At 37.3% G+C, this 21,228-nt stretch overlaps 1 protein-coding gene across 1 annotated transcript in view; it reads right to left on the bottom strand.

The window, feature by feature from the left end:
• Window positions 1-437: 437 nt before the first annotated feature.
• Window positions 438-21,228, bottom strand: part of LOC142337891 (phospholipid-transporting ATPase ABCA3-like) — a 36,857-nt gene continuing 16,066 nt past the window's right edge. Inside the window, exons 2-5 of the mRNA XM_075387511.1 lie at window positions 7,495-11,201; window positions 3,804-3,899; window positions 3,233-3,496; window positions 438-1,579 (exon numbers count right to left, since the gene is read on the bottom strand). Of these exons, the coding sequence (XP_075243626.1) occupies window positions 1,296-1,579; window positions 3,233-3,496; window positions 3,804-3,899; window positions 7,495-11,201 (4,351 nt within the window). The 3' untranslated portion in view covers window positions 438-1,295. The remainder of the gene's footprint in view (window positions 1,580-3,232; window positions 3,497-3,803; window positions 3,900-7,494; window positions 11,202-21,228) is intronic.

Below are 21,228 nucleotides of genomic sequence, written 5' to 3'. Positions count from 1 at the left end.
TGTTATCAGTGGTTTTTATAGACTACTACTAAAATGATTTGAATTGAAACAACGATACAAATTTCGTCAAACTTTCCAGTTGAATTTTTGTAATAAAATGCCGTTCATAGAATTTAGCTGTTTAAAATTGTCAATAAGAAATATGTAGATCACGCAAAGCACTGAAAATTCACTTCAAAAACCAAATCAGTCAGACGAAAAAGAAACACGAATACAGTACATGTTGCGATCTTCGTTTGAAAGTAATTGAAATGGATTTCTTTGGACCGTATCTTGCTAAATTTTGGATTAAAGGCTAAATTTTGAATCAAATGCTAAATTTTGGATACTGTATTTGCAAAAATACAGAGGCGTTACTACCATAGACTTCCCCGAAACGATGAGGTCAAAAAATCTCGCATTTTGCATTTCTCAAAGGTTAAGTTTAAGAACATTGGTAAACATTAAAGATTTAATTTATAGATTTAACGATCAGATAGCGTACGAAAATTTACTGACAAAAATCAGCAGAAATAAATAAGACATCTAAGAGCTACAAAAATCGAACCAGGCTAAATTTTGGGTAAAAAATAAACCAGTTTTTTACTGCACAATTGTTAAACTACCAAATTAAGCACGATTGTTAGCACAGAAAATTAGAAACCGCGAAACAACTTTTATAGCAAAAAATTCATTTTCAAAAAAAGATCCGCCTATATAGAAGCTAATACATAGTTACGTTTCAGTTGGGATAAACAATGAATGGACCACAAGAGTTACTGGCTTGCTTGAAATGATTGACAATTTAAAAGATAGCACAAACGTTGGCAACCAAAACTGTTTCGAAGATGCCAGGAAATCAAAAGCAGCGAATTGGTACTAGAATTTACGCTATCTATTGATATCCAGCGTAAACTGAGAATTTCTTTAGAAGACACAAGAAACAGAAATATTCGCCCAATTCTTGTGCACATGGAGGGATAGATAGAATCACAAAAGACCATCGTCACAGCACTGAATCGAAGTCTGAATCTTCGCTTTCCACTTGCTCTTCTAGACTTTGCTATTCATACAGGCTCGGGATTTTCCAGGAGCAGGAATTCTTAGCTGAGCAGCAAATATTGGCGTGTTTTAGTGCTCAATTAGTTTTAGAGTTCGGTTAAACTTTAGTTCTGTTTATAAATAACGTTGAAAACGAGAGCCATGGATTCGTTAGTTGCAGTACAATCAGTTGATTTCTACAGTGCAGTTGGCATGAAATGGCATATTTGGCATTTTGATCCCGGAAAACGTCTGGAAAAAACTAGCCAATGCAATCAGACTTCAGCAGTTGATAAGCCGCTTTTTCCATACTCGTCCTCCAGTGCAATTTGCATGAATATATGCTCTAGCGAAGCTGTGTTTACAATACACTCCGAAAGAACTTTGTCCGCTTTCAGTTTGTCCAGCTGTGAGAACAGAGTACTGAGTTTGACACTGTCTTTGGGGATGTTGAAGAACATGTGTTTGTACAGTCCGGCAGAAAATGTGTACTGTAAAGTGGCTTGTGGGAAGATAGAACAGAACTGTGAGTCAGACATCCCAGTCGAATTCGACTGGCCTGAAAAAAATCGGTCTAAAACTCGACTGGAAACTAAACTTAAAAACCAAATTCAGACCTCAAAATTTCAGATAGAAAAATTTTTAAAATGATCAACTACATGACAAATTTAACTAACTTCGGATGAATTGCTCTGCATTAACACCCAGAACCCCACAATTTTGTTATGTGCACAATTGTATAGGTACTATAGTAGCTTCAAATTAAGTTACAGCTGCACGCAATTCCAGTAGACTGAATTAACAAGGGCCGGTTATTGGGAAAGGAAAACTATTGCCAAAAACATGCTCGTGTTTTTACTTCGAAAACGTATTTTTTTTACTGACAACTGCGTGTTGCCAAATTAGCTGACTGAACTTGCACTTGACACTTCTGCAGTGTGGAGCGTCTTTGGACCAGAATGTGTGCAGATCTAGAATCATAACTACACAGCAACGCTGCGGTTCCGTCTTTAAATTTTTAGTATGAACGAGAAACAGTGTGATATTGGTTGTGAGTTAAATTTGGCAACGGAATTTCCCAGTAGCCCATCTTTCCGATGAAAAAGTTTTCACAAATAAGATTCTCACAAATGAGAACATTTAATAGAGGATCAAATAACATTTCCGACCAACGTCGGGCGATTTGCTCTCAAACAACTGCCGAGCGGCTGACTTGGTCAGTACCAAGATACGGTTTAAGGTGAGCGCGGCTGAGGGAAGGGAGAAGCTCACGGGGGAGGGGTGGGGGGGGGGGTTTGAAGTGGGGGGTTTCAAACTTAAGAAGCGCCCTTCATCCATGAATTTACGTCTCCAATAAACAGTTTCGCTGAATTGCATACTTAAAGTCTAGTAAGCCGAAAACATCTGAGAGCCATTAATGCCTTCTTGTCGTTGCTGGTTCATCCCGTTTATGAGGACAAAAAATCGGTCAAGCGAAAAATCGCATAAAAAAGACCACAGGACTAATAAAATGCTACAAACTCCGTTTGAAAGCAACTAAACACTTCTTTGTGACCTACCATCACAAGAATTACTCGATGTATTTTCAAGCAAGAGAACATAGCCTTCGAATCCAATAATTCTAGCTAAACGCTCATGCGCAGAAAAGTGCTGTTGCTGCAAAAACTTGGAGGTAGGCCTGCATTTTTTCTTCCGTCAACTGCGCTCAAATCACGAGATGTGACATGGGAGATACTTAGAAACCCCTTACATTAAACGAATAGCTTCATAACATCTGCAGATGGTTGTTAGTTTACAAGCTGCTCCTTAAAAATCACTAACTTAGTTTGCTCATGTTTACCAATTTCTCTCAAGGGGACAAGCAAATTATGCGTGAACCACCCACAGTTACACCATAAAATTATGCCTCTTCCAGTGAACCGTAAACTTATAGACGATATAGTTCTAGCAGAACTGCACAGCAACTTAAAGCGCTCGGAATTTACAATTCTCTTTCAACTAAAATTCAAACCAATCATACAAAATATCGCCTGAAAAATATGAGCAGGACTATAGTGATTGCTAATTTCGTTTGAATTTAACATTAGCAAAAAATTATTATTTAAGTTCACTAAGTTTGCTAAGCCATTTATTTTGACCCGGTATCTTTAACAAAAGAGGTCCCGAAACTTTAGGGGTTGAAGGTCAGTAAAGTTAGACCCATATATTTTACCTGATATCATTTCGTCCAAAGCAACACGTGTACTGCTTCCAACTCTTGCCACTTTGTCAACATCATCAATTCTGGTATCAACTACCTCAACTTTGCCACTTGTAACAGGAACCTTTTCTGTGGTTCCAATTTCATCACTGTCCAGTACCTTCACAGTGACTGAGTAGAATTTGCCATGTTCCTCTTTCAGGTTTCGAGGCGTGTCTTCGCAGAAAGACTTGCCTTTTGTCATGATGCAAATTGTGTCGGCTGAGCTCTCACATTCTAAAATGAATTATTCGAGTCCCTCTGCCGTTTAAATGTTCGACCACAATTTATTAAGAACCACGGTAATTCAGACAAAAGCCAGTTATTCAACTTTTCGTGCTCCAAAAGCATAGATTTATAAATTGCAGTAAAACGTTACTTGCTTGAAATTCTTGAAGTTTTACAAGAAAGAACGTCTGTGTAACAAAAAAATAACCGACTGACGTCGGGCGGATTGCTCTCAAACGACCGCCGAGCGGTAATTCGGACAAAAGCCAGTAATTCAAGATTTATAAATTGCAAGTAAAACGTTATTTTTTCTTACCTTCCATGGTATGCGAGCTGATAATTACTGTGCAGCCGTTGCTCTTTGCAGCTTTGATCAACTTGCCAAAGTTCATGCGGGTAATGGGATCCAGTCCTGAACAATAATGATAACATGAATATTGATCGACTCGAGATCTTTTTATACATAAAATACCCTAAATTCCCATTTACACTACACATTCATAATTCACAAAATGCAAGAACATAACCGACTAATGTCGGGCGAATTGCTCTCAAACGACCTGCTAGTGTCAGTAGCTCGCTGTGTAGTGAGGCTAGCTTTAGCTTAATTGAAGGGTCATGCAGTGAGCGCAGCGGGGGTGCAACGGATCAATTTCTAAGAACCGCCCTTCACACCATAAGTATAAGTCTCCAAAAGTTTCTGTGAATTTTATACTTGGAGACTAGTGAGCTGATAGGCTCTAAGAGAACTTATTGCCCACTGAGCGCTACTTGTTATTCCATTTTTGAGAACGAAAAGTCAAATGGGGCAGACGAAAAATCAGTCAGGCCAAAAATCTTAAAAAGACCAACAGGACTAATATTATTGCTACAAATTTTGTTTGAGAGCAAGTAATTAAAATGTGGTAATAAATGAGCCGCCATAAAACTTCGTTACGCACTGAGGCAACTTGCCTTATAAAACAAGGAATCGGGGGTTGTAGAAAATTTTGGAATCACAACCAACCTTTTCTCGCCGAATCTGACAATAACGAAGACTTGGATATTTTGGCTCTAAAAACGCATATATTTTGTCTTTCAAAATGTAAGCCTTTTAAAATCGTGAACGCCATCAAAAGCTCCTTGCACTAGAAAAACACAAGGAAAGTGCGTTGGCACATAATGTTGCGACCCCGCTCAACTACCAAATGAGGAGATAGAAAACATTCCAAAAACTCACTCCGAAAACCAACTAAAAGAAAAAATATTGCTGGATTAGAGGGCCGGTTAGACTTGCCATTTATGAGAGTACTGGACAAGACAAACACAAGAACCAAATAAAAGCAAACATTAATTAAGATCAAAATTCGATGATTATATTTTAAAAAAATACCATTTAATAACAAAAGAAAATTTAATCAGATAAAACCTGAACAAAACAAATTAACTCTCACTTCTTTAGATACGATGAGACCTGCCAATAATGAGACTTGGTAAGAGGTCGACAAAGAAGAGCAAAAAGGTCTAAGTTCAATTATACGTTTCTATTTTTTCAAAACAACCAATTTCAAATCGATTAAAACCAAAATGTATCAAATCGGCTCAATTAAAAAGTTAGTTTACACCACATATGAAGCAACTGAGAGCTTTCACTATCCATAATATGTCAGACAACTACAAAAAAGAACGTTAAAAACGAAAAAAAATCAATTAAATTTAACAAGAAAGAGGTGTCGGAACCGCTAAAATCATAAGCAATTCATGGAAAACATTAAACATCTTCAATTGGACACTTTTGAACGCCTATTGGACCATCTCATTAGTGTGATAATATGGCAAAGGAACAAAAGTGGTAAAATATCCAAAAATCACACTTTTCTTATGAATGTGCGTAGTACCAAAGACAGGAAACCGTTGGTCGGAGATAAAACAGTTATCAAGATTGGTTCACTAGAAACCAAATGCGATCTGTCGTCATAAATGTCAAGCCAAAAAATTGACAGAACTAAGATAAAAGTAGAAACGCTCAAAAGTCCATCGATTTTTTGGAATAAATATTTTCAAAAACTACAACAAACGATAAGCTTGTACCTTAATACAAGAACTGATTACTTTACAACTGCTCAGGAAGCAATATGTGCTTGATATTAGTAAGGCCGAATCACAACACGGAAAAATTACAAATACGGACAGAACAAAAATTTCAAACAATCAATTGAAACCAATGTTGAAGCCATTAAAACTATTAGACATTGAAAACCATTGAAAACTTTATATTGACAGAAAGGATTTCAATTTTTCGGTTGGGTCTACTATGATTGTAAATGAGTTTTCTTTGCAAAGGGGTTTTCGTGAAAAGGCAACAAAAAGAACAACAGATAATGATCAGTATCGAAGACATAAGAAACACAATTTTAAGCTCTTAAGACGTCAGTCAAACATAAACAAAAAGCAAATACTGTTTGGAGCAACAGAAAAATAATGCGCCTGGTCCAAAATGAGACGAAGATACTTGTTGACAATGAGAACAAAAATAGAGAAGTGAAAAAACAGTCTTTAAAAATGAATTAATTGAATTTCATCAAAACCGTTAGCTATAAACTGAAATGAGTAGATGGATAGTATTAAATATCTAAAGAAGCGTTTGGGTTTGGTTGTCAAGAATATTCAGCACACCAACAAAAAGAGCAATTAGAAGCAAAATTTTAATAAATTCTGTTAAATTTTGCGAGAGAACGGTTTCGCAGCCGTTAAAACTAAGCCGTTAAAACTGTAAAGCATTGATGAAGCCAAAAAAAACCATGAGCTTTCCTCTGAAGACATAATGTATTTTCATTTGGGTTCATTTTGTTTCAAGTAAAAATCTGTCATTTATTGGGCCCTGATTTGAAATCATTTTCGTCAGTAATGCTTATAAAACTAACAGAAACCGCAAAAATTTTCGAAGAAGACCGCCCTCAAATAATCCAAACAATTATTGATTATAAGATCCAAGACGAGCCCACCCTAGCGCCGATTTTCCTGCTCGTCCAACAAAAACACTTTATTATTCCATAAGTTTATTTTAAGTTTTATTAACATCTACGAGTTAAAGGTCAATAGTGTGCATCTAAGTAGTGCCAAACCCTTATGCCCTAACTCTTCAGTTTTAGAGAATTGAGTTTTTGATTAAGTTCATTAAGCTATTTCAGAGGTGATTTTTTTTAGGTAAGTCACGCAATTGACCTAGAAGCAGATCTAAAGCAGTAGAAGTCAATGAAATATAAAAATTCAATTCCAAGAAGTCAGGTCCCAAGAATCGTCGACTGAGACGAATTAAAAAAAACCATTATGTCTCCAATAATAGCTGCTATCGCTCCGCGGCTATTAAAGAAACCATTTGAGTATATAGTACCCCCCCACCCCCAATTGGGTCGGAATAATAAATGCCACATTGTCAGAAAATAGCCGAGAGAGCTTCATTGACCAGGACAATAAAAATGACCGGAGAAAAGAATAGTCTTTTTAGTAATTGCTGAGACGTCATTTTTTAGAGGAAATTGTATAACTTATGTGTTCTATTAGCTGCCATAAAAAACCTTCAATTAGTCACATATACTCAGCTGACATTATCTTCTTCGAGCAAAGTTGGCGAAAAATACATTTGAGAGAGGAAACTCTGAGAGAGGCAAGCAAACAGAAAAGCACTGCAATTCAAAAAAAAAAGTATTCTGATTTCAGATTATCATCCTTTTCAAATTCAATTTCTAACACTAATGTCTTTCAAGAAAAGTAGCCTCATAATTAATCATCTTTTGTGACATCTATTGAAGTTCTACATTCTCAAAGCTTTCAGCCTCAATACATTAACAATTCTGCGTGAGAGCTCTAAACCACGAAAAAAAACAAGCGCAAAAAATCAGTTGTCAGACGAAAAACCAATCGTAAGAAAAAAATGCATAAAAAACCAAGAGGACTAAAATAATTGTTACTCTTTGTTTGAGAGCAATTAGTGACACTGTAAAAAAACAATGATAGCTGTTACTTACCCGTTGTGCTCTCGTCCAATATCACCAATTTGGGAAATCCAATAAATGCAATCATTGTTGACACTTTTCTTCTGGTTCCACCACTGCATCTACTCAACAGCTTACCCATGTGCGATTCAGCGTCCAATATCTTAGCCATGAATTGTATTTGTTGAGTAACTTGGCTAGCTGTCAACCCTCTCAGAAATCCAAACAAACGCACCAGAGTTTCTGCCTTCAAATACCCAACGCATTTATCCATTTGCGAGCAGTACCCAACGTCTCTGAGAACACCCCATGGGTTCAGAGCCACAGATTTGCCGAACACTTCGACCAAGCCCGACTGAAGTCTGATCCCACTTGTTAAGATCTCGAACATTGTACTTTTTCCAGCTCCGTTTACTCCCAAAAGTGCATAGCACTCGCCCTCTCTAACGCTCATATTCATTCCTCGGAGCGCTCTGACGGACTTCGCGATTCCATAGTACGAATGGCGGACGTCAGAAACATTAACCGCAACTTCTTCACCGTGAACTTGGACAGATCGACGTCTGCGAAAAATTGATGACACGAAGTTGAAAAATACTCTCAACAGCAAGGATTCAATCACTACAATAAGTGTGAAAAATACTGCAGACTGGATAAGCCAGTAAGTTGACGCTTCTTTATTGCTCTTTGGGTCGCTTGAAAACAGAAGACCCAGACCGCCTGTGGGTATGACGTAACCAGGGACGATCAGCAAATAAAACCATCGTGACATCTCAGTTAAACTATCGTGCAACTGTCTCGAGAAAAAGAATATCTGGTATAACACAAAAACTATCACAGTCAAGCCAAGATGAATCAGAATAGAACTGAAAAACTTGGCAATAAAGATCGCAAAACAAACAAAAGTAAAAGAGAACAGAGCAAAGGGTCCTAAGGTCTCAAATTTCAGAAAATCTGCATCACTATACTTAAAATTTCGCTCTTCGTAGTAGAAAACGATGGCGGCGAAATAACCAAATGTCAGCACGAAATATCCCGAAATTCTTACGAATAAGGAGAATAATTGAAAGGCTCCATTAGCTCTAAAAAACGATGCTAGATTTTGATCATTCCTCAAAGACTCGATGCGAATGATGAAATAGAGCAAGAATGGGTAAATATACACTGGCATAAACAGACAAATAGCGCTTTGGCACGTCTTCAAGGCTGACGATTCTCTCGCTTCGTTTTCTTCATCAATCCAGGACGACTGGGACTCTTTCGGGAAATAAGTGACAGCGACTTTCAAGTTTTGGGCAAATTCACTGGATGAATAAATGGGTACCATCGCAGTCAGGCACAAAAGCGTACTGCTTTGAAAATGATTGTTGATCACACAGTCAAATATCCCCGAATTCTGATTGTACTTTAGGAAAAACGGATAGATGTTGAAAATTTCAGTGGGAGCTTCTTGGTATTTTCTCATAATGTCTTCCTCCGAAATCGAGTCAATAAGTTTCATTCCAGGTTTCTCAAATTTGTTTTGTAGTTTCTTCATTTCAGAATCCGGTGCGTTGCCAAAAACAGCAACTTTTGGATTCGTGTTTAGGGTAAATGGAGTTACTGTAATGTTCCCATGCGCAAATATACCTTCTGAATCCTGCACAAACTGGTCAAGGTAACACAGCAACATTATCAAGTGTGGTATACCAAACAAAACGATTGGAAAAAGAATTAAGAACTTCAAATTTTGCATCACAACTCGAAATAAATCTACAAGCAGTGCAAACTTTACTTGCGAAATTAACCACGAGAAGAAGTTGTTGCATATTTTTTCGGATCGGTCATGTTGCTCCGAATTCTCAAACATCACAGATTGCATTGAACCTTTGTCAACTGTATCGTTAACATTTAGTAAGTTTGGAACTTTTGTACTATCAGTAGACTTCTTTTCACCAGCAGCGCGATTGTTGGATAATGACACGAATACATTTTCCAACGTGGCCGCGTTAAAACTGTACTCAACTTTCTTTTCGTCTAATTGGTCAAGAATTTTAGAAAGACAACTCGATTTTTCAGTCGCTATTTGAAACAAACCTCCATCATCGCTAGGTGGAAAATTTGCTTCCGGACAATATTTCAGAACTATTTCACGGACAGATGATTCGAATTCGGAAGCGTACGTAAAAGTATAACCAACACCAAAAAGCGACTTCAAATAGGAAGCGGTTCCTATAGCTCGTAAGTAACCATCTGAAATAATCGCAATTCTCTGTGAAAGAACATCGGCTTCTTGCATGAAATGCGTACACAAAATCACAGCTTGATTTGGGTTTTCCTGTTGTTGAGTTTGAAAAAAGGACCATAATGTTTTTCGCGTAGCAGCATCGACTGCCGAGGTTGGTTCGTCAAGTATTATCAGCGGAGAATTTGCAGCGTATGCCATTGCAATACAAACGCGTCGTTTTTGACCTCCAGAAATATTTCTCGGTTTTTGCGACGATTTTTCAAACAAACCCAAAACTTGCAGTAATTTCACACAACGTTCTCTGTTGAACTGAGAACCTTTCAACATACACATGAATTTCAGATGCTCCATAACCGTCAATCGATAGAAGAATCTGTCTTCTTGGGGACAAAATGACAATTTTGACAAAGCTTCCTTTCTGTTGATTTTTGAGTCAATACCACAAATTTTGACGTCACCAGCTGTAGCTGAATGGAACCCGGAGATAATATTCATAGTTGTCGATTTTCCGGCTCCATTTTTACCGAGCAGCCCAACTATTTCGCCCTCGTAGATTGAGAACGAAACATTTGTGACAGCTTGCGTTCCGTTTTTGTATTTCTTAGTCAAACCGCTGACCTCGACAACTGGCTGCTTTTTCGTCTCTAGTTGCAATTCCTCGTGGACTTCGAAGCGGCCCACATGTTCATGCTTGGACTTCTTTTTGAAAATGAGCCCTATAACACAGGTCCAAAGCGGCCCGAAGTTGACCAAAAACAGTAATGATGCTAGTATTGAAAACACCAACATAGTGCATAATGTTTCGAGAGTATTGCCGAAAAACATTTGCTCCGGAACATTAAAGTAACTATTCAAAGAGAATAAATTAATTCCAATTTTCGAAAATTCTGCAGCTTGTGCTAGCTGGAACAGGTTTCTTGCTTGTGCAACAGGGTGTAACAAAATTGCAAGCCGGATTGCTTTTGATGAAGGGTAAGGAAGCGAGTTTTGAACGTTGCTCCACATAACTAAAACCACCCACGTTATCAACATTTGAAATATGGCTAATAAAAACGTCAACGTTCCTTTCACAAACTTCGAAGATATGAGGGCGAAAATTGCGGCGACTAGAAAGGTCAAAGTTAAACATAGCCAAAGGATGAACAAATTTGACGATAATGAAAACAGTACTGGCATTAACTGGACAAAGTTTATAGCAGACCAAATCATTGCCTGGGTGATAATGGCCAAATACCATGATACCATCTGTTCCGATTTTGATATGCCCAGAGACCACAAAAGCTCGTCCGTTTTTCGCTGTTTATCTTGGTGCAGTTCTGACAAACAGATAGAGTAAAAGAGAAACACACTGAAACTGAAGGTGTCGATAGTTGTGAAGACGTATCTTGATTCAATAAATTGTTCAAAAGGAGTTTCAAAGTTGATTTGTTTGCCATTATCAATGATATTGCAAAGATTATCTCGTGCTGTCCACGATTCGTACCCCAAGTCCATCTGTCCAATTGAAGTCATCCTAAAATGCAGAAATAATGCCATTTAGCCTGTTTTGCTACTTAATTTTTCCAAAGTTGATCAGTTACCCAACTTTTGAAAAAAATGAGCTAACCGAATTAATCCTTAGTCTATCTGAGTCTGAGAGAGGCCTCAAAAATAAGATCTGCGCAAAACAAAAACCATGTGTACATTTTCTCAGGGAGCTCTGTTGGTATAGATCTTCAATCTTCAAGACAACTTTGTAGCACTTAGTTATCACAATGATGAAAAATCTTATATTTATTGTTTATAGCTCGAACATTACCTCACAATAAATACATTAACATACATCTTCTGAATTCTCTTTTAACGTTTCCCCTTCAATTTCTCACAAACTGTACGAGTGAAAAGCTTAAATGAAACTGGATTTCTAAGTACATATCGCATTTTCTCACTGAATCATTCAGCGCTCCGAAAGTTGTTTACAGAAGATTTGTTTTAAGTTTTCATTGCAGCAGACAAATTTTAACTATTGAGCTGTATGTTTTTTAATTATTCCAAAAACTTGCCGGCTTGAGATTGCGTGTTTACTTAGAAAAATAAACAAACGTATTTATCACAATCTTTAAATATCTCCAGCTGCGGAACATGGGTTAGCTATTGCGACATTTGAAAATAGCATCTATTTGTTTTGTTTGTCGAGTCTGAGTGCGACCGGTTACGTTCCCAGATTATTAGCGATTATTTGCCTTCAACACGTTGGTTTTGAAAAAAAAAAACAAAATAGGAACCATGATTTCAGAAAAGAGAACAAAAGTCAAAAAGGGGTCTACCTATAGCTGCCTCAAAAAATTTTAGCGTTCATAGATTTCAAGAAATCAAATGTATTCTTCGTTCATAGACGAGTTTGTGTGTCACTAGCATTCCCCTCTACGCTGACCCGCATTCAATTTCCCACTGGTATGATGTGTAATTATAGCTAGCTAGAATGCGGCTCGATGATAACGTTTCCGATGCAAAGCGAGTTAAATTTTTAAGGTAACAAGAGAGGAGAGTACAGCCCTCAAGTGATACAAAACGCTTTGGTTCACCGCATTCTGAGAGCGCTGTAACCTACTCAATGCAAGACGTAAGCTTTCATTCTTGGCCCTTGAATCTTTCAGCTGAAGATATTCCAGTAGAACGTTCTAGGTAAAACATGAAGCAGTCAGGGGTTGCATCAGCTGTCTTAACCACAAAACGACTGGAAAAATAATCAGCTCGTACAGTGCACACGGTCTACACAAAAAACGAGGTTCCTGTCAGCAGCATTTTTGTTGGAGGAGCCTTGGCACGAGACAAAAATTGAAGAGATTAACATGGTAAAATTGAACAGATACATAAGGCGTTTAGGCATTATGTGCAACAAGTATTATTACTCTTTAGGCAATGACCTTTTTTATTGACAAAATCACTTTTATTTAAAAAAAGACGAAACAGCAGTCTATTTAAGAATAACAATCCACTCTAAGAGTTCCACTTTAATAGGTTACTCAAGAAAATTCTGTAGACCGATACAAAAGAGCTCTTATTTATTTTCTACCTCAATTAATAACTCACAAAATATACACAACCTTTTATATTACAACTTCTGGATTCTGTTTTAATGTTTTCCTCTTGAATTTTTCAGAAAACGTACGCTCGGTAAGGCTTCAAAATCAATTTGTGCATTTCTTAGTAAAACTTCACTTTTGTTATTTGATTATTCAGCAGCCGAAAAATATGTATAAAAGATTTGTTTTACGTTTCCATTGGCGGCAGTCATACTTTAACCATTGAGCTGTATGTTTTCTAGTTATTCAAAACACTTGACGGCTTGAGACTTCATGTTTACTTAGGAAGCTAAACTGATATGTAATTGTCACAATCTTTAAAAACCTCAAGCTGCGGAACATGGGTTAGCTATTGCGACATTTGAAAATCCCATCTATTTGTTTTGTTTGCCGAGTCTGACTGCGACCAGTTACGTTCACAGATTATCAGCGATTATTTGCCTTCAACACATTGTTGGCTTTAAAAAAAACAATAGGAACCATGATTTCAGAAAACAGAACAAAAGTCAAAATGGGGTCTACCTATATATGCCTCAAAAAATTTTAGCGTTCTCATCTTTGTTGGTTGAAACATATGAAATTCACCTAGTCCAGTTTCCAGAACATCGTGTCACAGTGGAGGACGAAAAAGGAAAACTTCTTCTTAAGCTAATGAAGCAAAGACCAAATCCGTCACGAGAAGTCTCAAAAACTGTTCATCTCAGATTGACAACCTCATGGGAAAAAAAACAAACGAGACGTCCGATGTGAGAATTCGATGAAACCAGAGAGCGAGATTATTCAACGTCATTGTCAATTCTGTTCGTCAAAGAGGACAAATTAGTCCTATATGTGGAGGCTATTCACACAAAATAGTGCGACTTCAAATGCATTGCAACTTGCCGTCGAGCTGTTACTCACCATTTGAAAAAAAGTCCTTAACCAGATAATCCTTAGTCTATCTGAGTCTGAGAAAGGCCTTCAAAGCTAACATCTTTTTAATTATTCCAAAAACTTGCCGTCTTGAGATTGCGTGTTTACTTAGAAAAATAAACTGATACGTAACTATTACAATCTTTAAAAAATCTCCAGCTGCGGAACATGGGTTAGCTATTGCGACATTTGAAAATCCCATCTATTTGTTTTGCTTGTCGAGTCTGAGTACGACCCGTTACGTTCTCAGATTATCAGCGATTATTTGCCAACACGTTGGCTTTGAAAAAAAAACAAAATAGGAACCATGATTTCAGAAAACAGAACAGAAGTCAAAACGGGGTCTACCTATAGCTGCCTCAAAAATTTTAGCCATCATAGACTTCAGTACCATTGTTATCCAGATTAAGAAGAAATGAGTGCTGAACCAGATACAAGAGGAGCTTTATGTGGCTAATTGCAATCATTCGAGTTGAACAATAATTGCTTTTTGTGTCCCCATGTCCAGAAAAAAGCAGCTGAAAAAGTCTGCTTTATAAACACGGTGCACACCAATGACTGGCTGAACTGCCCATGTCCACGTAGTTTCCATGCTCTTAAGGCACAAGTCTGAACAGAACCACGAAATCAAGTGTATTCTTGTTTCATAGATGAGTGTTTCACTAGCATTCCGCTCTGCGCTGACCCGCATTCAATTTCCCACTGGTATTTGTAAATAGAGCTAGCTAGAATGCGGCTCGATGATAAACTTTCCGATGCAAAGGGAGTTAAATTTCTAGAGAAGTAACAAGAGGGGAGAGTACAGCCCTAAGGTGGTACAAAACGCTTTGGTCCACCGCATTCTGAGAGCGCTGTATCCTACTCAATTCAAGACGTAAGCTTTCATTCTTGGCCCTTGAATCTTTCAGCTGAAGATATTCCAGTAGAACGTTATAGGTAAAAAATGAAGCAGTCAGGGGTTGCGTCAGCTGTCTTAAGCACAAAACGACAGGAAAAATTATCAGCTCGTACAGTGCGCACGGTCTACACAAAAAACGAGGTTCCTGCCAGCAGCTTTTTTGTTGGAGGAGCCTTGGCACGAGACAAAAAGAAAATAAATCAACATGGTAAAATTGAGCAGATACATCAGGCGTTTAGGCATTATGTGCAAAAACAAGTATTGTTATTCTTTGGGCAATGTCCTTTTTTAATGACAAAATAACTTTTATTTAAAAGAAGACGAAATAGCAGTCTATTTAAGAATAATAATCCACTCTAAGAGTTCCACTGTAATAGGTTACTCAAGAAAATTCTGTAGCCCAATTGTCCTACCGATACAAAAGAGCTCTTATTTATTTTTTACCTCAATTAATAACTCACAAAATATACACAACATTTATATTACAACTTCTGGATTCTGTTTTAACGTTTTCCTCTTGAATTTACAGAAAACGTACGTTCGGTAAAGCTTCAAAATCAAATTGTGCATTTCTTAGTAAAACTTCACTTTTGTCATTTGATCATTCAGCAGCCGAAAAATATGTATAGAAGATTTGTTTTACGTTTCCATTGGCGGCAGTCATATTTTAACCATTGACCTGTATGTTTTCTAATTATTCAAAACACTTGACGGCTTGAGACTTCATGTTTACTTAGAAAGCTAAACTGATACGTAATTGTCACAATCTTTAAAAACCTCAAGCTGCGGAACATGGGTTAGCTATTGCGACATTTGAAAATTCCATCTTTTTGATTTGTTTGTCGAGTCTGAGTACGACCGGTTACGTTCTCAGATTATCGCCGATTATTCGCCTTCAACACACGTTGGCTTTGAAAAAAAAACAAAATAGGAACCATGATTTCAGAAAACAGAACAAAAGTCAAAACGGGGTCTACCTATAGCTGCCTCAAAAATTTTAGCCATCATAGATTTCAGTACCATTGTTATCCAGATTAAGAAGAAATGAGTGCTGAACCAGATACAAGATGAGCTTCATGTGGCTAATTGCAATCATTCGAGTTGAATAATAATTGCTTTTTGTGTCCCCATGTCCAGAAAAAAGCAGCTGAAAAAGTCTGCTTTATAAACACGGTGCACACCAATGACTGGCTGAACTGCCCATGTCCACATTGTTTCCATGCTCTTAAGGCACAAGTCTGAACAGAACCACGAAATAAAATGTATTCTTGTTTCATGGATGAGTTTGTGTTTCACTAGCATTCCGCTCTGCGCTGACCTGCATTCAATTTCCCACTGGTATGATGTGTAAATAGAGCTAGCTAGAATGCGGCTCGATGATAACCTTTCCGATGTAAAGGGAGTTAAATTTTTAAAGTAACAAGAGAGGAGAGTACATCCCTCAAGTGGTACAAAACGCGTTGGTCCACCGCATTCTGAGAGCGCTGTATCCTACTCAATTCAAGACGTAAGCTTTCATTCTTGGCCCTTGAATCTTTCGGCTGAAGATATTCCAGTAGAACGTTATAGGTAAAAAATGAAGCAGTCAGGGGTTGCGTCAGCTGTTTAAGCACAAAACGACAGGAAAAATTATCAGCTCGTAGTGCACACGGTCTACACAAAAAACGAGGTTCCTGCCAGCAGATTTTTTGTTGGAGCAGCCTTGGCACGAGACAAAAGTAAATAAATCAATATGGTAAAATTGAACAGATACATCAGGCGTTTAGGCATTATGTGCAAAAACAAGTATTGTTGTTCTTTGGGCAATGACCTTTTTTATTGACAAAAAAACTTTTATTTAAAAGAAGACGAAATAGCAGTCTATTTAAGAATAACAATCCACTCTAAGAGTTCCACTGTAATAGGTTTATCCAAAAAATTCTGTAGCCCGATTGTCCTACCGATACAAAAGAGCTCTTATTTATTTTTTACCTCAATTAATAACTCACAAAACACACACAACATTTATATTACAACTTCTGGATTCTGTTTTAACGTTTTCCTCTTGAATTTTTCAGAAAACGTACGTTCGGTAAAGCTTCAAAATCAAATTGTGCATTTCTTAGTAAAACTTCACTTTTGTCATTTGATCATTCAGCAGCCGAAAAACATGTAAAGAAGATTTGTTTTACGTTTCCATTGGCGGCAGTCTTATTTTAACGATTGAGCTGTATGTTTTCTAATTATTCAAAACACTTGACGGCTTGAGACTTCATGTTTACGTAGAAAGCTAAACTGATACGTAATTGTCCCAATCTTTAAAAATCTCAAGCTGTGGTACATGGGTTAGCTATTGGGACATTTGAAAATTCCATCTTTTTGATTTGTTTGTCGAGTCTGAGTACGACCGGTTACGTTCTCAAATTATTAGCAATTATTTTCCTTCAACACACGTTGGCTTTGAAAAAAAAAACAAAATAGGAACCACGATTTCAGAAAACAGAACAAAAGTCAAAATGGGGTCTACATATAGCTGCCTCAAAAAATTTTAGCGTTCATAGATTTCAGTGCCATTGTTATCCAGATTAAGATCAAATGAGTGCTGAAACAGATACGAGATGAGCTTTATGTGGCTAATTGCAATCATTCGAGTTGAATAATAATTGCTTTTTGTGTCCCCATGTCCCGACAAAGGCAGCTGAAAAAGTCTGCTTTATAAACACGGTGCACACCAATGACTGCCTGAACTGCCCATGTCCACATAGTTTCCATGCTCTTAAGGCACAAGTCTGAACAGAACCACGAAATCAAATGTATTCTTGTTTCATAGATGAGTGTTCGACTAGCATTCCGCACTGCGCTGACCCGCATTCAATTTCCCACTGGTATGATGTGTAAATAGAGCTAGCTAGAATGCGGCTCGATGATAACCTTTCCGATGTAAAGGGAGTTAAATTTTTAAAGTAACAAGAGAGGAGAGTACATCCCTCAAGTGGTACAAAACGCTTTGGTCCACCGCATTCAGAGAGCGCTGTAACCTACTCAATTCAAGACGTAAGCTTTCAATCTTGGCCCTTGAACCTTTCAGCTGAAGATATTCCAGTAGAACGTTATAGGTAAAAAATGAAGCAGTCAGGGGTTGCGTCAGCTGTCTTAAGCACAAAACGACAGGAAAAATTATCACCTCGTACAGTGCACACGGTCTACACAAAAAACGAGGTTCCTGCCAGCAGATTTTTTGTTGGAGGAGCCTTGGCACGAGACAAAAAGTAAATAAATCAATATGGTAAAATTGAGCAGATACATCAGGCGTTTAGGCATTATGTGCAAAAACAAGTATTGTTGTTCTTTGGGCAATGACCTTTTTTAATGACAAAATAACTTTTATTTGAAAGAAGACGAAATAGCAGTCTATTTAAGAATAACAATCCACTCTAAGAGTTCCACTGTAATAAGTTACTCAAGAAAACTCTGTAGACGCAGACTGTCCTACCGATACAAAAGAGCTCTTACTTACTTTTTACCTCAATTATTAACTCACATACAAAATATACACAACATTTATATTACAACTTCTGGATTCTCTTTTAACGTTTTCCTCTTGAATTTTTCAGAAAACGTACGTTCGGTAAAGCTTCAAAATCAAATTGTGCATTTCTTAGTAAAACTTCACTTTTGTCATTTGATCATTCAGCAGCCGAAAAATATGGATAGAAGATTTGTTTTAGGTTTCCATTGGCGGCAGTCTTATTTTAACAATTGAGCTGTAACTTTTCTAATTATTCAAAACACTTGACGGCTTGAGACTTCATGTTTACTTAGAAAGCTAAACTGATACGTAATTGTCCAAATCTTTAAAAATCTCAAGCTGCGGTACATGGGTTAGCTATTGCGACATTTGAAAATTCCATCTTTTTGATTTGTTTGTCAAGTCTGAGTACGACCGGTTACGTTCTCAAATTATCAGCGATTATTTTCCTTCAACACACGTTGGCTTTGAAAAAAAAAACAAAATAGGAACCATGATTTCAGAAAATAGAACAAAAGTCAAAATGGGGTCTACCTATAGCTGCCTCAAAAAATTTTAGCGTTCATACATTTCAGTACCATTGTTATCCAGATTAAGAACAAATGAGTGCTGAAACAGATACAAGATGAGCATTATGTGGCTAATTGCAATCATTTGAGTTGAATAATAATTGCTTTTTGTGTCCCCATGTCCAGAAAAAGGCAGCTGAAAAAGTCTGCTTTATAAACACGGTGCACACCAATGACTGGCTGAACTGCCCATGTCCACATAGTTTCCATGCTTTTAAGGCACAAGTCTGAACAGAACCACGAAATCAAATGTATTCTTGTTTCATAGATGAGTGTGTTTCACTAGCATTCCGCTCTGCGCTGACCCGCATTCAATTTCCCACTGGTATGATGTGTAAATAGAGCTAGCTAGAATGCGGCTCGATGATAACCTTTCCGATGTAAAGGGAGTTAAATTAAAGTAACAAGAGAGGAGAGTACATCCCTCAAGTGGTACAAAACGCTTTGGTCCATCGCATTCTGAGAGCGCTGTATCCTACTCAATTCAAGACCTAAGCTTTCATTCTTAGCCCTTGAATCTTTCAGCTGAAGATATTCCAGTAGAACGTTATAGGTAAAAAATGAAGCAGTCAGGGGTTGCGTCAGCTGTCTTAAGCACAAAACGACAGGAAAAATTATCACCTCGTACAGTGCACACGGTCTACACAAAAAACGAGGTTCCTGCCAGCAGATTTTTTGTTGGAGGAGCCTTGGCACGAGACAAAAAGTAAATAAATCAATATGGTAAAATTGAGCAGATACATCAGGCGTTTAGGCATTATGTGCAAAAACAAGTATTGTTGTTCTTTGGGCAATGACCTTTTTTATTGACAAAATAACTTTTATTTGAAAGAAGACGAAATAGCAGTCTATTTAAGAATAACAATCCACTCTAAGAGTTCCACTGTAATAGGTTAATCCAGAAAATTCTGTAGCCCGATTGTCCTACCGATACAAAAGAGCTCTTATTTATTTTTTACCTCAATTAATAACTCACACAACATACACAACATTTATATTACAACTTCTGGATTCTGTTTTAACGTCTTCCTCTTGAATTTTTCAGAAAACGTACGTTCGGTAAAGCTTCAAAATCAAATTGTGCATTTCTTAGTAAAACTTCACTTTTGTCATTTGATCATTCAGCAGCCAAAAAATATGTATAGAAGATTTGTTTTACGTTTCCATTGGCGGCAGTCTTATTTTAACAATTGAACTGTATATTTTCTAATTATTCAAAACACTTGACGGCTTGAGACTTCATGTTTACTTAGAAAGCTAAACTGATACGTAATTGTCCCAATCTTTAAAAATCTCAAGCTGCGGTACATGGGTTAGCTATTGCGACATTTGAAAATTCCATCTTTTTGATTTGTTTGACGAGTCTGAGTACGACCGGTTACGTTCTAAAATTATCAGCGATTATTTTCCTTCAACACACGTTGGCTTTGAAAAAAAAACAAAATAGGAACCATGATTTCAGAAAACAGAACAAAAGTCAAAATGGGGTCTACCTATAGCTGCCTCAAAAAATTTTAGCTTTCATACATTTCAGTACCATTGTTATCCAGATTAAGAACAAATGAGTGCTGAAACAGATACAAGATGAGCTTTATGTGGCTAATTGCAATCATTCGAGTTGAATAATAATTGCTTTTTGTGTCCCCATGTCCAGAAAAAGGCAGCTGAAAAAGTCTGCTTTATAAACACGGTGCACACCAATGACTGGCTGAACTGCCCATGTCCACATAGTTTCCATGCTCTTAAGGCACAAGTCTGAACAGAACCACGAAATCAAATGTATTCTTGTTTCATAGATGAGTGTTTCACTAGCATTCCGCTCTGCGCTGACCCGCATTCAATTTCCCACTGGTATGATGTGTAAATAGAGCTAGCTAGAATGCGGCTCGATGATAACCTTTCCGATGTAAAGGGAGTTAAATTTTTAAAGTAACAAGAGAGGAGAGTACATCCCTCAAGTCGTACAAAACGCTTTGGTCCACCGCATTCTGAGAGCGCTGTATCCTACTCAATTCAAGACGTAAGCTTTCATTCTTGGCCCTTGAATCTTTCAGCTGAAGATATTCCAGTAGAACGTTATAGGTAAAAAATGAAGCAGTCAGGGGTTGCGTCAGCTGTCTTAAGCACAAAACGACAAGAAAAATTATCAACTCATACAGTGCACACGGTCTACACAAAAAACGAGGTTCCTGCCAGCAGATTTCTTGTTGGAGGAGCCTTGGCACGAGACAAAAAGTAAATAAATCATTATGGTAAAATTGAGCAGATACATCAGGCGTTTAGGCATTATGTGCAAAAACAAGTATTGTTGTTCTTTGGGCAATGACCTTTTTTATTGACAAAATAACTTTTATTTGAAAGAAGACGAAATAGCAGTCTATTTAAGAATAATAATCCACTCTAAGAGTTCCACTGTAATAGGTTAATCCAGAAAATTCTGTAGCCCGATTGTCCTACCGATACGAAAGAGCTCTTATTTATTTTTTACCTCAATTAATAACTCACACAACATACACAACATTTATATTACAACTTCTGGATTCTGTTTTAACGTTTTCCTCTTGAATTTTTCAGAAAACGTACGTTCG

The sequence above is a fragment of the Convolutriloba macropyga genome, chromosome 4 (genome assembly GCF_964194025.1).
Source record: "Convolutriloba macropyga chromosome 4, txConMacr16.3, whole genome shotgun sequence".
NCBI lineage: Eukaryota > Metazoa > Xenacoelomorpha > Acoela > Convolutidae > Convolutriloba > Convolutriloba macropyga.
The sequence above is the reverse complement of the archived record's forward strand: the minus strand, read 5'-3'. Positions and strand labels throughout refer to the sequence as shown.